The 14,648-nt window shown below is 51.6% G+C and overlaps 1 protein-coding gene, 1 long non-coding RNA gene and 1 pseudogene across 2 annotated transcripts; all 3 read right to left on the reverse strand.

Moving 5' to 3' along the window:
• Positions 1–392: 392 nt before the first annotated feature.
• On the reverse strand, positions 393–4,282 carry LOC115502164 (izumo sperm-egg fusion protein 1-like). Its single transcript, XM_030297355.1, has 10 exons — positions 4,048–4,282; positions 3,501–3,575; positions 3,047–3,133; positions 2,779–2,799; positions 2,363–2,443; positions 2,087–2,187; positions 1,670–1,823; positions 1,333–1,363; positions 1,059–1,269; positions 393–446 (listed from the first exon to the last, which is right to left on the reverse strand). Exons 1-10 carry the CDS (start codon positions 4,280–4,282, stop codon positions 393–395), a joined length of 1,050 nt encoding a protein of 349 aa, XP_030153215.1.
• A 1,161-nt stretch (positions 4,283–5,443) lies between these two features.
• On the reverse strand, positions 5,444–6,723 carry LOC115502165 (annotated as a pseudogene).
• A 113-nt stretch (positions 6,724–6,836) lies between these two features.
• On the reverse strand, positions 6,837–7,551 carry LOC116737794. Its single transcript, XR_004342979.1, has 3 exons — positions 7,536–7,551; positions 7,100–7,180; positions 6,837–6,911 (listed from the first exon to the last, which is right to left on the reverse strand). It is a non-coding gene; the product is annotated as an uncharacterized LOC116737794 (long non-coding RNA).
• Positions 7,552–14,648: the final 7,097 nt, after the last annotated feature.

Here is a 14,648-nt window from a genome sequence, read left to right on the forward strand (position 1 = left end):
CCCCGACTTCCCTAGAGACACTCCCAGGAAGCTCCATTGGCCCCGCCCAGAAATCCAACTCTGAGTCTGGTTGGACGGCAACAAAGGGAGGCTCCGCCTATGGTTCCAGGATGACGCGGACCGCCCCCTCTCACGCTAGAACTTTTCATCTATTCCTTCCTGATGAGGCCCTTGAGTGGTCGGCTTGGGGTAGAGGGGTGACTCAGACTAATGAGCGTGGGTGGAGGAGAAGGATGGGAGCCTAATTCCTGGGTGCTCTCATGGGAGATGCCTGGGGACTGGCTCTTGGGTCTGAAGTAGGAGGCGTGAGGATCCCCGGGTCCCCGATTCTTACCCTGCTTCAAGTCCCAACAGCACCCCGGCGTCCTGTTTCCGTTCTCCCCGGTTGGTTCCTAAACCCGCTGTTCATGTTCAGCCTTTGCCTCTGCCCCGGCTCGCAGCACTGGCTGGGGGACAGGAAAACGCCAGAGGAAAGCCGGCTGGAAGAGTGAGGAGGGGGCGTCCTGTCAAGAGATGGGCCTGGGGAATTGATCTGGGTAGGGCTGGCTCTTCCCCACTCCTCGATGCTGGAATTACATCTCAGCCAGGTGGCCCTGCCCACATCTCAGACGAAGGGACCCCGCTTCCGGGTCTCTCCTTCTAGGACAGGAGACCAGCCCCAGAGCTCTCCTCTCAGGAAACCAAACCTGAGCATCAGACCCGAGGAAATGAATCTGACATTTCAGCAACCAGATAAATCTTTATTTGCGCCTTGGCCCTGTGTCCTTGTCCTTCGGTACTTTGAGAACGTGGCTCTGTGACAGCTGACTCGATGGAGCCTGGCCCCGCGGAGCAGCTGCCGTTTCGGTGTGGTATCTGGACTTTATGGAATCGATCACCGTCCCAGACCGAAAGCAGAGTATGCTGGGGGAGGGTGGGGCACAAAACGTGGTAAAGGATCAGGTCCCCAGTGAGGGACACCGTCCCCGGCCTCCTAATATCTGATCATTTTCTAGCAGTCGCCTAAGCTTTGCCCACCTAGGTAAGCCCCACCCAGTTTTCCAAGCCCCACCCCCCACAGGGCCTCTCCTGCAGTAGGAAGGTGGAGACCCCGCCCCTCTCTCCGCGTCCTGCCTCTTCAGTGGTAGCAGCAAAAAGGACCAGAGCAGCAGCCCTATCAGAAGGCCTGTCTGCACGTCCTTGGGGTTTGAACACTCGGAGGGCCGGAGGGTTGGGGAAAGGTCGCCCCAGAGTTCCCCAGCCTCGGTTCCAATGGCTGGGGACTGTGTTCTAATGGTTGGTGACTGGGTTTCAGCGGTTGGTGGCTGGGTTACAAAGGTTGAAGACTTGGACGTTATCGCCCCAAAGATCCTTTGAGGCAACACTGACAGAGGAGAGGGAAAGAGCCGACCTGAGCAGGCCCCCAAGGGTCCGCCCTGGCCCAGGCATGCTCTCTCCACGCCAACCTCCCCCAAGACCCAGGCCTTCAAGGAGATAATTATGCCCTTCACTGCTGGAAGGCCGGTCAACGAGAGCGGTGGCCACACCCAGAACAGGGAGCCCCACCCCCGTGGCCTGAATCCACACCCCGGAGGGAAGTTTTAACCCGAAGACCACGCCCCACGCTGCCTGCCATCCCCCAAACCCAGGACCCTGATTCCCACACCTCCGTGGACTCCCCAGCTCTGACCTGTGACTTGAAAATGGATGACCGTGGCTGGGCCGGATCGCTCAATGCCCAACTCGCAGCGGTAGTTACCCGCATCCTCTGGCCTCACGAGGGGCTTGGTCAGGGTGGGCCCTTTCCCCTTGTACAACAAGGTCTCAGAATTGCTCCCCCAAACCTAGGCCCAAAGCTCAAGGGGTCACAGAGGCCTGGGGGAATTCAGGGCTTGGGGAATTACAGGGGTGAGAGCGTCACGGGCTCTCAGTGGGGGAGACGGGAGTCCAGGGTATACTGCTAAGGGTATGGGGTCCCCGGGGACCCGTAGAAGTCAAACCTGGTAGGTCATGGGTCATGGGGATTGTGGGAACAAGCTTGTGGATACCGGGGTGGGCGCTCAACCAAGCCTAATGGACTTGGGGTTGATGGGGTTGAAGGGCCCACCCTGTAAAAGCTGTAATAGGTCAGGCCTTGAGATAACTTATGCCAGTTGAGCTCACAGTCCAGGATCATGTCTTCCTTTTCATGGACGTTGATGTGGCGAACTGGGGACAGGGGATTAAGGTCGGGTGTTTCTTCAAGGTTGCTGGCCCTCTCTCAACTCCCTCCCCTTGGGCTCCGCCCTGCTTTTTCTCCAGTCTCCGCCCTCTCTAGACTCACGCTGCCCTCTGGCTCCGCCCCTCTCTTGCCAACCCCTGCAGCTGGCCCCAGCTCTCTCACCCCCGCAATCTCTGGACTTTCGACAAATGTAATTGTCCTGGACGCAATTACTGCACCACATCAGACGCTGCAACATCGTACCTGAAGGGGCATGAACGAAGCGGTATTGGCCCCCAGAGGCCAGGCTACACGGACAGGGCGGGGCCAAGGTCTGGGGAGGACTCGGGCGCCTAATCCCTGGAGGTGGGGCTAGAAGGCAGTACTTGGGAAGACTGATGGAACCGGGCTCAGTAAAGAGCACACGTAGAATATGACCCGCTGCCCAGTAAGACCGCTGTGCAGAAGGACTTGGAGAACAGGAACTTCTCTGACGTGGAGAATGAAGAACCATCGAGACCAACAAGGGAGGAGACAGGCTGGGTATTAACTCAGCGAGGATAAGGAATAGAGGACCAGCTCCCATAATCCGGACTCACCACATTTGTTGGGACATAAATCTGCCTCGATAGAAAAAAAAAAAAAAATGAGATCAAAGATGAAGTACTTGAGAGAAAGGACGAAGAACTACGTTTTGGGTTGGGCTCTTGGGTGGAGGGCGGAAAAACCCGGATGTCTGGATCTCTGGGTCCCAGGGGTCAGCAGACGGGAGGAAGTGAACACAGAGACGCAGGGGGCTGGGGGCAGAGACCCTGGGATTGTTGGAGGAAGGGGCTGTGGTCGCGTACAGAAGCCATCATCCCTCACCCTCTCGTTGGAACCGAAGGATGTAGCTCTGAAAGGTTGCCTTTTCCCGAGTCAATATCTTGGAGACCTCCTTCTCGAAAGAGTCATCTGGGAAGGAGCACGGTGACAGAGTGCTTTCCCCTCCCCACCCACCCCAGGAGGAAGTTCCTTCTGTGTGAAGAGATTGGCATTCCACGTTGGGGCCATCTCAGGGAGGGACAGTGAAAATTGAATGACCACTTAACAATGCCGCCGCTGAGCAAAGTGACGCCTGCATGCAGACTCCGTTAGGACCCATTTTGGAGGGGACAAACCTGGGAAATTCCTCCCTCAAGGCCACACGGCAAGGGGTGACTGGGCGGGAAGCTGAACCCAGGCAGGTGGGCTCCAGAGCCACTACCAGACCCGTCCTCACCAAAAAACATTTCTCTAAAGGTTTCTGGAGCCCCATCCCCTGGCCCCTGCGTGGATTTACCTGCTGCAGCACTGTTTCTGATAAGTCTCACACTCCTCAGAAAACTTAAGACTGACGTTTCCATTGTGGCCTCGTCTGGAGGGACACAGAGGATGCGGGGAGAGGAGCTAGACCTCAGATTCCAAGCCTGAAGGTCTCATTGGCTCAGCTAGTGTCAAAAACTACAATACCCATGAGGCTACTGGGCAAGGTCAGGGCTGTAAATGGATTGCACGCCCGTTGACTTCTGGGAGATGTAGTTTTTTGTTTTGTGGGTTTGTTGTTTTTTGGTTTTTTTGTTTTTTGGTTTTCTTTTTTTTTTGTTTGTTTGTTTTTTGTTTGTTTGTTTGTTTGTTTTTTCAAAATTGCAGGGTAAGGACTAGGGAAATAGCGTATTCCTTTGCCCAGGGGAAGGCCTGGAATCGGCATCTCAGTCTTCTCCATTCACGAACCCAGCAGACTCTGCCTCCAGCCCTTGCCTCCTGTCCCGCCCCCGCCCCCAGCAATCCAAGCACCAGACCCCTGCTTTCCCTCCACCCTGGATTCCCACGCTCTACCCTGCCCTCACCGATAACCCCCATAAAGGTATCCTCTAAATATGGCAGGTCCCGGAAATCCCTCACGGTTTCTCTTATCCTTTCCATCACTTGTCTGTGACGCCCGGGGGCGAGGTGGGTAGACAGGTATTCCTTTTCCAAGGCGTCCAGCGCGGCCACGACCCTTGGATCACAAGTGACACAGCTCCGGGCCCGAAGCAGGCAGCCGGCTAGCGCCGCCACCGGGAGGGCTGCTTGGGGACCCATTGAGGCCGGAGGGCTCAGCCCGCACAGAACCCCGGGGAGGGTCCTCCCACCCCACTCGGAGGAGGTGATCGCTAAGGGGAAAGAAGCCTATCCCTGAGACGAAGAGCCCCAATTTGCAGGGCTCCCACTTCTCCGTTAGGAAACCGAGGTGTCCGGAGTCCCGAGGCACCCTAGACAGCCGCTGCCCGACCTTGACCTTGAATGTTGTAGCAGAACAGCCGAAACCAGGCTGAGGGCTTTTGGAAGGGAGGAGCAGGCCACCGTCTTCCACTCCCAAGACTGAAAATAAGGATGTTGTTGGGGAGAGGGTGACGTTGGTCACGTGATGTGGAGGGCTTTATGACCTGAGCCAGGGTCACCTTTCACCCCGATCTACAAGGAATTCCCACACCCTCCCCCTTCTACGTTACTACCTGGCCCGCCCCACCCCCCCACCCCCCCCACCCCCGCCGGACTTCGCTAGAGACGACGCTCCCCGGGAGTTTTCTTGGCCCCGCCCACAAACCCAACTCTGAGTCTGATTGGACGGCAACAAAGGGAGGCTCCGCCTATGGTTCAGGGACAAAGCAGACAGCCCCCTCTCAGACTAGAAAGTTCATCTGGTCCCCCCAGACTAGGCCCTCAGTGGTGGGGTTGCCGTGCTGGGGGTTGGGGTGAACTCGCAAGTCTGGGTGGAGGAGAAGGATGGGAGCCTAGCTCATGGGTGCTGGGATGGAAGACTGCTGGAGACGGGCTCTTGGGTGTGGACCCCCGGATGCCTGGGTCTTCCCCTGCCTCAGGTCCCAACAGCACCCCGGAACCCTGGCTCCCTTGGCCCTGGTGGCTTCCTGACCCCACTGTTCCTGTCAGGCTTTGCCCCAGCTCCCAGCACTGGCTGCAGGACAGGAAAAGGCAAGAGGAAACCCATGGTAAATGTGGGGACAGGGCTCCTTGGAGAGGACCGGACCTGGGTGGGGGTGGGGAGAATTCGGTAGGACTGGTCCTTCCCCACTTCTTAATTCTGGAACTACCTCTCAGCCAGTGAGGCCCTGCCACGACAAAGGGACACGGTTCCCGGTCTCTCTTTCTAGGACAGGAGACCAGCCCAGACCTCTCCTCTGGGGAAACCAAAACCGAGGATCAGACCTGAGGAAATGAACCTGATGTAGAGACAACCAGATAAATCTTTATTTGCGCCTTGGCACTGTGGCCTTTTCCTTTGGAACTTTCCAAACCTTCGGAACCTGGGTTTCTGAAAGCCAACTGTGTGAGCGCTGGTCATGTGACAGCTGGTTCTGTGACAGCCAACTCTGTGGAAGCTGGTCCTGTGGAGCCGCTGCCTTGTCGGTGCGGAATCTGGACTTTATGGGATCGATCACCATCCCAGACCGAAAGCAAAGTACGCTGGGGGACGGTAGGGTGCAAAGTGGGGTAACAGATTAGGTCCTGACTGAGGGACACCCCTCCCACCCTCCCTGTATTTGATCCTTTTCTAGCAATGACCCAAGCTTCGCCCATGTGGGTGAGCCCTCCCAGTTTTCTAAACCCCACAAGACCCCTCCCACATTAGGAAGGTGGGGACCCCGCCCCTCACCCCAAGGCCTGCCTTCTTCCGTGGTTGGCTCACCCAGTGAAAAATCCTATGATCAGCAGGAAAAAGCACCAGAGAAGCAGCCCCTATCAGAAGGCACGTCTGCATATCCTCTGGGTTTGAACACTCTGAGGGCACGACGGTTGGGGAAAGATCATCCCAGATTTCCTCCGCAGCCTCGGTTCCAATGGCTGGTGACTGGGTTCCAATGGTTGATGGTTGGGTTACAAAGGTTGATGACTTGGAAGTTGTCTCCGCAGTGATTCTTTGAGTCAACACTGGTAGAGGAGAGGACCCAAGAGCATACCTGATTGGGTCCCAAAGGCCAGTCATGGCCCAGGCAAGCTATCTCCGCGCCAACCTTCCCCAACACCCAGGACTTCCAGGGGATAATCAAGACCCTAACTGCAGAAAGCCTGGTCAAGGTGGCTGGGGGCCACCCCCAGGGCAGGAAGCCACATCCCAGTGGCTTGAAGCCATGCCCTGAAGCTGACTGTCCCCCCAACACACAACCCTGAATCCCACACTTCAGTCAACTCCCCAGCACTGACCTGTGACTTGAAAACGGATGACCTACAGTGTGCTCACTCCCGCGGTGCCCAACTCACAGCGGTAGTTACCTTCGTCCTCTGGCCTCACGAGGGGCTTGGTCAGGGTGAGCCAGTTCCCCTTGTACACCAAGGTCTCAGAATTTCTCCCCGAAATCTAGACCCAAGATCAAGGGGTCACAGAGGTGTGGGGAATTCAGGCCTGGTGTAGTACAGGGGTGAGACCCTCAGGAGACTTCAGTGGGGGGTGATGGGAATTCAGGTATACTGCTAAGGGCATGGGGTCCCCCGGGGATCAATAGAAGTCAAACCCGGTAGATCATGGGTCACAGGGATTGTGGGAACAAGCCTGTGGATACAGGGGTCAGGGGCTCAGACAAACCTAATGGACTCGGGGTTGAAAGGCCCACCCTGTAAAAGCTGTAATGGAACCCGCCTGTAGAAATTTTATGCCAGTGGAGCCCACAGTTCAGGATCAAGTCTTCCTTTTCGTGGACGTTGATTTGGCGCACTGGGGACAGGGGGTGACGGTGGGGTGCTTCCTCATGGTTTCCGGTCCTACCTCAACTCCCTCCCACTGGGTCTGGGCCCCCCATGTTTGCTAGGGTGCCAGCTTGAGTCTCCGCCCTGTCAAGACTCCCTCTCTCCTGGCCCCGCCCCTCCTGCGCCAACCCCTCCCGCTGGCGCCAGCCCTCTCACCTCCGCAATCTGTGGACTTTCGACAAGGGTACGTGTGCAGCAGGCAAGAATCGCACCACCTCAGAAGCCGCAACAATACACCTGAAGGGGCATGAACAAGGTTGTAATTCGGCACCCTGAGAGAAGGGGTTACACGAAGAGGGCAGGGCCAAGGTCTGGGGCAAGGTCAGGTGCCTAATGACAAGAGCTCAGCCCAAGGGGTGGGGCTAGAAGGCAGTCTTCCCTGAAGAGGGGTGTAACCAGTCTCAGGAAAGAGCGCCCAGAGAAGGGGACCCGCGGTCCAGGAAGTCCGCTGTGCAGAAGGACTACTGGGGACCAGGAACCTCTCAGACGTGGGGAAGGAAGAACCACCGAGACCCAAAGCCGGAGGAGAAAGGCTGGGTATTCACGGGGCAAGGAAGAAGGATAGAAAACCAGTTCCCATAATCTGACTCACCACATTTGTTGGGACAAGAATCCTCACCTGGAGAAAAGAATGAAATGATAATCAGATTTCAAAGGTAAAGGACACCAGAGAGGGGGCCAGGGAATAGGTGGGGGTTGGGCTCTTGGGTTGGAGGGAGGAAGGACCCGGGTGCCTGGAGCTCTGGGTCCAAGGGAGGGCGCGGTCGGGAGAGGCGAGGGGCTGGACGTAGAGAAGCAGGGGGCTGGGGGCAGAGACCCTGGGACTGGTGGAGGAAGGGGCTGTGGTCCCTGACGGAGCCCATCTTCCCTCACCTCCGTGAAACCGAGCGACATTGAGCCGAAACGTTTCCTTTTCCCGAGTCAACATCGCGGAGAACTCCTTCACGAAAGTGTCATCTGGGAAGAAGCAGGGTGACAGGGAGTGCGAGCCCTCCGCTCCCCATCCCAGGAGTGAGGTACAGGAAGTTTCCTCTGTCTGAAGGGCACGCCAATTCCCGTTGGGGACTTCTCAGGGAGCCACAATGAAATTGAATGACCACTTAACCATGCCGGCCACTGAGCTAAGCGAGGGCTGGTGTCCAGGCACCGTTAGGATCCATTTTAGAGGCGGAAAACCTCCTCCAAGGCCACGCAGCTAGGGGATGACCGGGGGTGGGGGGATTTGAAGCTAGGCAGGTTGACTCCAGAGCCAAAGATTCTGGAGCTTCTCCCCCTGCCCATCTGTGTGCATTTACCTCTTAAACCACGGTTTGTGATAAGTTTCACACTCCTCAGAAAACTCGACGCTGCCATTTTCATTGTGGCCTCATCTGGAGGGGAACAGGGGATGCGGGGAGGGGAGCTCTAACCTCAGATTCCAAGCCTTATGGTCTCCTTGGCTCAGCTAGTGTTACAAACTACAATACCCATGTGGCTCCTGGGCAAGGATGGGGCTGTAAAGCGATTGCCCGCCCGTTGCCTGCTGGGAGTTGTAGTTTTTATCCAAAATGGCAAGGTAAGGCCTATAGGGGAAGTGTATTCCTAGCCCTGGCAAGGCCTGGATTCTGCATCCCAGCCTTCTCCATTTCCGAACCCGGTAGACTTTGCCTCCAGCGCTTCCCGTTTCTCCACGCCTGCCCCCTCCTGCAGCAATCCTAGCCCCCAGACCCTTCCTTTTGCCGGACCCTTCCTTTTCCCAGGCTCTAAGCTCCCCTCACCAACAGCCCCATATAATGGAGGCTTTAAATCTGACAGATCCTTGAAATTCCTCACGGTTTCTCTTATTGTTTTCATCTCTTGTCTGTGACGTTTGGGCGCCGTGTGGGTAAGGAGGTATTCTTTATCCAAGGAGTCCGGTGCCGCCACGACCCTCTCATCACACATGATACAGCTCCGGGCAGGAAGCAGGCAGTAGGAGGGTAGAGCCTGAAGGAGGAGACAAGGAAGGGCAACCGGGCTATGGGCACATAGTCCTGACTTTCCTCAGGACTCCGTAACATAGACCGCCCAATCAGACTGTACGTCCGTATGTTGCCATGTATGGAAAGCAAAGAATTAGAAATTGTATAAAAGGCCATACCCCGCCGCACTCACGGGTCAGTTTGTTGGGGGTACCAACCCATTGAGGCCGTGCTGGCACGATGAATCAAGTTGCTTCCTGGAAAGAAACGCCTAGGTGTCACGACTCTCTGTGCGGACCTTGGTGCCATTACACAATGGGTCAATATCGATCAGTTGAGGGCCTGTGAGCGTAGTTACCAACATGGAGACAGCTGAATCCTATGTGGACAACATACAGGAACCTCCTCGTGTAGAAAGGATTGTCTGTTGGCTTGAAGTTAATGCAGTGATGGAGTCTTGGGACCAGGATGAGATACAGCAGGACAATTTGAATAACAAGAAAGAAACTCCAATAAAAGTCCTTTGGTAGTTGCCAAAAATGGTCTAGTGCAAGAATTTAACCAATCGCTAAAGGAAAGGGAGTCATTGGGGTTTTTTTTTGTTTGTTTGTTTTAATTATTTTTTAGAGCAAGAGAGAGAGAAAGAGAGTGTGAGTGGGGGAGGGGCACCGAGAGAGGGAGACCTAGAATCCGAAGCAGGCTCCAGGCTCTGAGCTGTCAGCACAGAGCCCGATGTGGGGCTCAAGCCCACAAACCATGAGATCATGACCCAAGCCGAAGTCGGACAGTCAACTGACTGAGCCACCCAGGCGCCCCAAGAAAGGGATTGTTTAAAGCACCCATTTGAGTACTCATGTTAGGTAGAAACCCAGAAATACATTTGTGGTAATCTGGAACAATACACAGCATTGTTTTTATGAGAGCACAACTTCCACCTTGTGCAGCAGCGAAAACATCTAATGCCCTTCTATTTTACAGAGCTGTGCTGCGCGTCTGCGCGACTTCAGTGTTGAGTAAGCAGATGCTGTTTTGTGAGTTATTGAATGCCCCTACGGTCTAGTTATCGAGGGCTTTCACATGCCAAATGACATTTTTTAACCCTACACGTGGGACAAAAATGGATGCCAAGTGATCATGACAGCGGAAACAGGTCCTGCCCACTTTTGTTTTAAATCTGGAAGGTCAGCTGGGGCAGCGATGGTTTTAATAATGCGCCCATGAATCCAGGCAAATTCTAAGGTGCAGTGATCTATCTATCCATCTTGGAGAAAGCCAGGGCCATAGGTAAGTACTACATATCATATGTATCATTTCTTTGTTCCCTGCATAAAATTGCCCTTTGTGACTGAGCGAGCCCATGGTGAGTGTGAGCCATAAATATGCATCCGAAATTTGACATATGCCATCCGCAGTATGCTGATAAGTGGGGATTTGTAACTTAAGCCCTCGTTGGTGGGTATTACCTTGTGGGTTTGTAAAATCAGCTACTACCGTCACAGGTTGAGGATATGAAAAAGTCCAGTTATGTCCTGGTAAATTCCAAGACATCGCTCCTGGACCAGAAAGGAACATTTTGATTAGTGATAGACTTCTTTTGAAACATCGTATCTTTCTATGCTATTTTTGAAATCCAAGTACATAGAGAGTGCCAACCAATACCTTGTAAAGGGGAGACCCACCATGGTAACCCAGATGTGCTTGACATGGGCAAAACTCTACGTATCCAGCAAGCTGTCTGACTTTGGGGTTCAGCACTAATGCTGTGCCCATTGTACAAAGGAATCGTTAGTATAAATTGGGGAAAGGAGAATGAGAAAGGAAAGGCTCAACCATTATAAGACAGGTTTGAGGTCTTGCACAGTTTCACAGGAAGATAAAGGCACATATGGTTTGTTCATTGACTTCCTGTAAAGGGGGTATGGGTTTTATTTAGATACAGGGGCTCATGAAGAGTTCCCCTCTAACTGTACTGCAGTGGGAGTATATAATAGGACTCGTTGGGGGCACTTTTATTTTGGAGTTAAATCCCCTGCTGTATTAGACTTTTAATCCTCTAAATAAACAAGGCCTCCTGGGTTTATATGGTGTGAGTTTCTAGTAATCACCGGGTCAGGTTTAGGAAGGATACGTTAGATTCAGGTGAATAATTTCATAAAGCTCTATAGTCTTTATCTACTGATAGGTTTACAGCGAGAAAAGTCTTTTTAATGTATGATTGCTAGGGGAGTCCTTCCCATTTTCCCGTTGTTCAAATAATCCTATGCCCATTGAGTCCTATTATTATCCTCACAGAATAAGAAGCAAAAAGATTGTCCATACCTGTGCTATTGTGACAATATCTCTGAAGTGCCTCAAGTTGTCCAGCTTAGGCAAACATTTAAAGAATATCAGAGCTAGAATTTAGTATCCATTAAGGTCTATTATTGAAACCTAATTTTTCTCCCTAGTAACCCTCATTTCCAGAGATGGCCAAATCCAGCCTAATTCGCTTGTAAAACACATCTAGTTTGATAAACTTGGCCTAATTATTCAGATAAGCTCAGGAAGAATAGCGATCGAGTATAAGGATCTTTTAAAGTTTGCTTTGCTGGAACCTTTTATAGGGAATCTCTAGATTGAACTTTTAGTAGCCTCTACAGGCCAAAAGCCAAGCCAAGCACTTGCCATCAGACATGGCTGCAATACCTGTGGAATTGGGTGAATTCCTCTTCACGAGGTCCCCAAGCTATCCTGAGGTTCCTACACCTGCCAGGAAGTGACGTTTTACGCAACTGGTAAGGCTGCTGGGAACTCTGTGAGCAAGGTTTCAGGCCAACATTTCCAAAGGGCTTTATGGCTCCCTGTTTCATAAAGTCAACCTTAGTTTCTTAGAGCTGCATGGTCATGTCTGAGTCTACTCATGTCTCTCAAACAGGACATTCCGGTCAAAGCCTTGGTAAAATAACCGTATTTCCAATGGCATCCTGTTGCAAGCAGAACAGATTCTTACTGAACTTATGCAAATGATTCTAATTGTTGTGAACAGATACTCACTGAGGGTCTTTGAATTGTAGAGGGTTTAGGTAGAGAGAAAAGTTAAATGCTCCAGTGTGTACACAAATGAATACTCTATCACATTTCCCTTTGTCATAGGTACCTTAAGAGAAAGTTCCCTTCATCTGGAAGAGCAAACATTAAAGGACCGGCAATATGTCCAACGAGAGTCACAAAACTCGAACCTCTTCCTCACTTCATTTAGTCCACTGTTCCTAATTCTTGTCCAGTTTGAAGGCAGCTTCTCACCCATTTAAGTATTCATCTTGGAGATGTCAAATATCTCTCTTTGTCCTAAAAATCCTTTTTATTAATCTCCTTGAAGATGAGTATCAGAACCACAACTATAAATGACAGAATGTCAGAAATGGACATGTTCACCATATGATATGAGAGTTCATTATGATGCAGTTAGCAAGGTCATCCAGTGTTCAAAGACACATAATACTTTGATAGTCAGAGTACCAAAGGAAGACCCTATACCAAAACATTAAAAGTTTAGGAATCACATATATATTTGAACGGTTCTAGCATTTACCCATGCAATACCATTATTTGTTGGAAAGTGGTTCCAGAGTAACTTAATATGCCAGAAAATGCCTAATTGGTAAAAACAAAAAACAAAAAACAAAAAAAAAACCCACTTCATTTATGATTTAAATGCGGGAAAGTTGGCTAAAACCTCAGTAAGCTACAAAGCACATCCGAAATAGGATTACAGATCATTACAAATCGTCAAACTTTACATTATTTATTTAACCAGGATGGCAACAAGAGATCCCAAAGGCAAACATGTAAGGTTATACAGTTGTTAGCAAAACTTAGCTCCTTTAACACTGAGAAGTTTTAACTAAGTAATTAAAGACTTGATGAAAGAGGAACCCTAAAGCTTTGGTTTTTTTCCCAAAGAGAAAAAAACTCTTTGTTTGCATTTTCTTATCAAGGGCAGACCAGCAATCCAAGAAAACTTTGACTTTGAACAGAGAGAAAAGCAGAATTTCAACTTTATACCAGTGTACTTTTTTTTTTTAATGTTCATTTATTTTGAGAGAGAGAAAGAGAGACAGAGCATGAACAGGGGAGGAGCAGAGAGAGAGGGACACACAGGCTCCAGGCCCCAAGCTGTCAGCACAGAGCCCCACATGGGGCTCGAACCCACGAACCGTGAGATCATGACGTGAGCCAAAGTCGGACACTCAACTGAGTGAAGCATTCAGACGCCCCCAACATGAGCTTATTTGACCTTTAGTAAACCTAGATAGAATAAGTTTCATATTTAATGCTGATAACCCTAAAGACATGTATATCTTAATTAAATTAAATCAACAAACTTAAATTAGTTTAAACACCAAATAAGTTCCACCGGTATCCACTTACAAGACAATATGTTCCCCATTGTCAATTTTTTAGACTTGGGACACTGGTGGGGAAACCTGAAGTGGGTGGTCCCAGGGGGTGCTCTTTGCTCCTTGACCTTGAGGGAGGAGCCGATGGTGCCTGAGGCACTGAGGGTGGTATAGAAGACAGTTGTGTAGGTCTCACCCAAGGTGGTGCAGAAACAGGAGGAGGGGGATAAGACTGAAGGGGTGAGGTTTGGCCAAGAAGCCGAAAGGTAGATAAAAGCCCAGAGAGCGGAGAGAGGGGGGTCTCCTGGTACTCAAGCCTGTCAACTTGAACAGATGAGCAGATGGCATGTTTTTTCTACCAAAGAAGAATTAGGCGGTCCGTGTCAGGCTGGAGAAGATAGGGAATTTCCCTAAAATGAATGGAGTTTCGGCAGCTGCTTGGGAATATTCCGTAAAGTCCCAGACCCGAGGGAGACTAATCACAATTACCTCCAATTGTAGCCGTTAACCCAGGAAATGAATGAGGGAGAAGCCCTCACACCAGTTAGGAGGAGGAACAGAGAGAAAGAGTCAGCGTCCCCTTGGTTGGAAATGGCCTGTGTTGCCTCCAACAGCCTGGATTCACTTAGAGGAGGCCTATCTAAACATCCAATATGTCAGGAGGGAGTTTACCAGCCAAATACACTTTGGCAAACACATTCTGCAAGAGGCCTTTGGGTCTGGGTCGTGATTTAGAGCTGTGAAGGCCTGGACCTAGGGTATCTCTGTCCATTTGCCCTGTTTACTGCAGAAGAGATCTGCTAGATCCTACGGACGCCATGCAGTATTACAGGAGATCAATCCTTTCCTAAATTTTGCAATCCAAATTGTTTCCAGTGGGTTAAAAGACATCCCAGGGGAGACTCCTTGGAGACAGAGGAGGAGCTCCCATGCTTCTCCTAGAGAGAAAGCCTCTATTATCCTGACAACCGCCCCACCCCCCGGCTCCCTGGTGGTGTCCCAGGCACAGGAAACGTCAGAGGTTCCCGGTGCCAAAGTGACCCGACACAACCCTCGAACGAAATCGCTATGACCACCGACTAGCCGACTAAGGGCTCCTAAAAGAGGGATGTTAGCATCCCTTCGCTTCCCCCAGACTACAGATGGGTGTCTGACGTATGGACCAAATTTGCCTTGCTGAGAAGGACGGTCAACTGTCATTTAGAGCCCGTGGAAAACACTGGAAAAGTTTTGCAAGGGGGAATGACCCAATTTGGTAATTTAAGTGGCAGTTAATAGAGGACACTGATTGAAAACAGTAAAGGCAGAAATCCACCATGATCTAAGTGACATTCCAACACGTAAGGTCTTCACAGCCAACTTCCCTAAGAAACGGTCCCCGGTTCA

The sequence above is a fragment of the Lynx canadensis genome, chromosome E2 (genome assembly GCF_007474595.2).
Source record: "Lynx canadensis isolate LIC74 chromosome E2, mLynCan4.pri.v2, whole genome shotgun sequence".
Taxonomy (NCBI): Eukaryota; Metazoa; Chordata; class Mammalia; order Carnivora; family Felidae; genus Lynx; species Lynx canadensis.

Excerpts from the sequence above, each read along its gene's own strand:
- LOC115502164 (XM_030297355.1), bottom strand. The coding sequence starts at position 4,282 with ATGGGTCCCCAAGCAGCCCTCCCGGTGGCGGCGCTAGCCGGCTGCCTG. Across the intron at positions 2,800-3,046 it reads CCTTCGGTTCCAACGAGAGG|ATTTATGTCCCAACAAATGT; the intron begins GTGAGGGATGAT and ends CTATCGAGGCAG. Across the intron at positions 1,824-2,086 it reads CCTATTACAGCTTTTACAGG|GTTTGGGGGAGCAATTCTGA; the intron begins GTGGGCCCTTCA and ends CTTTGGGCCTAG.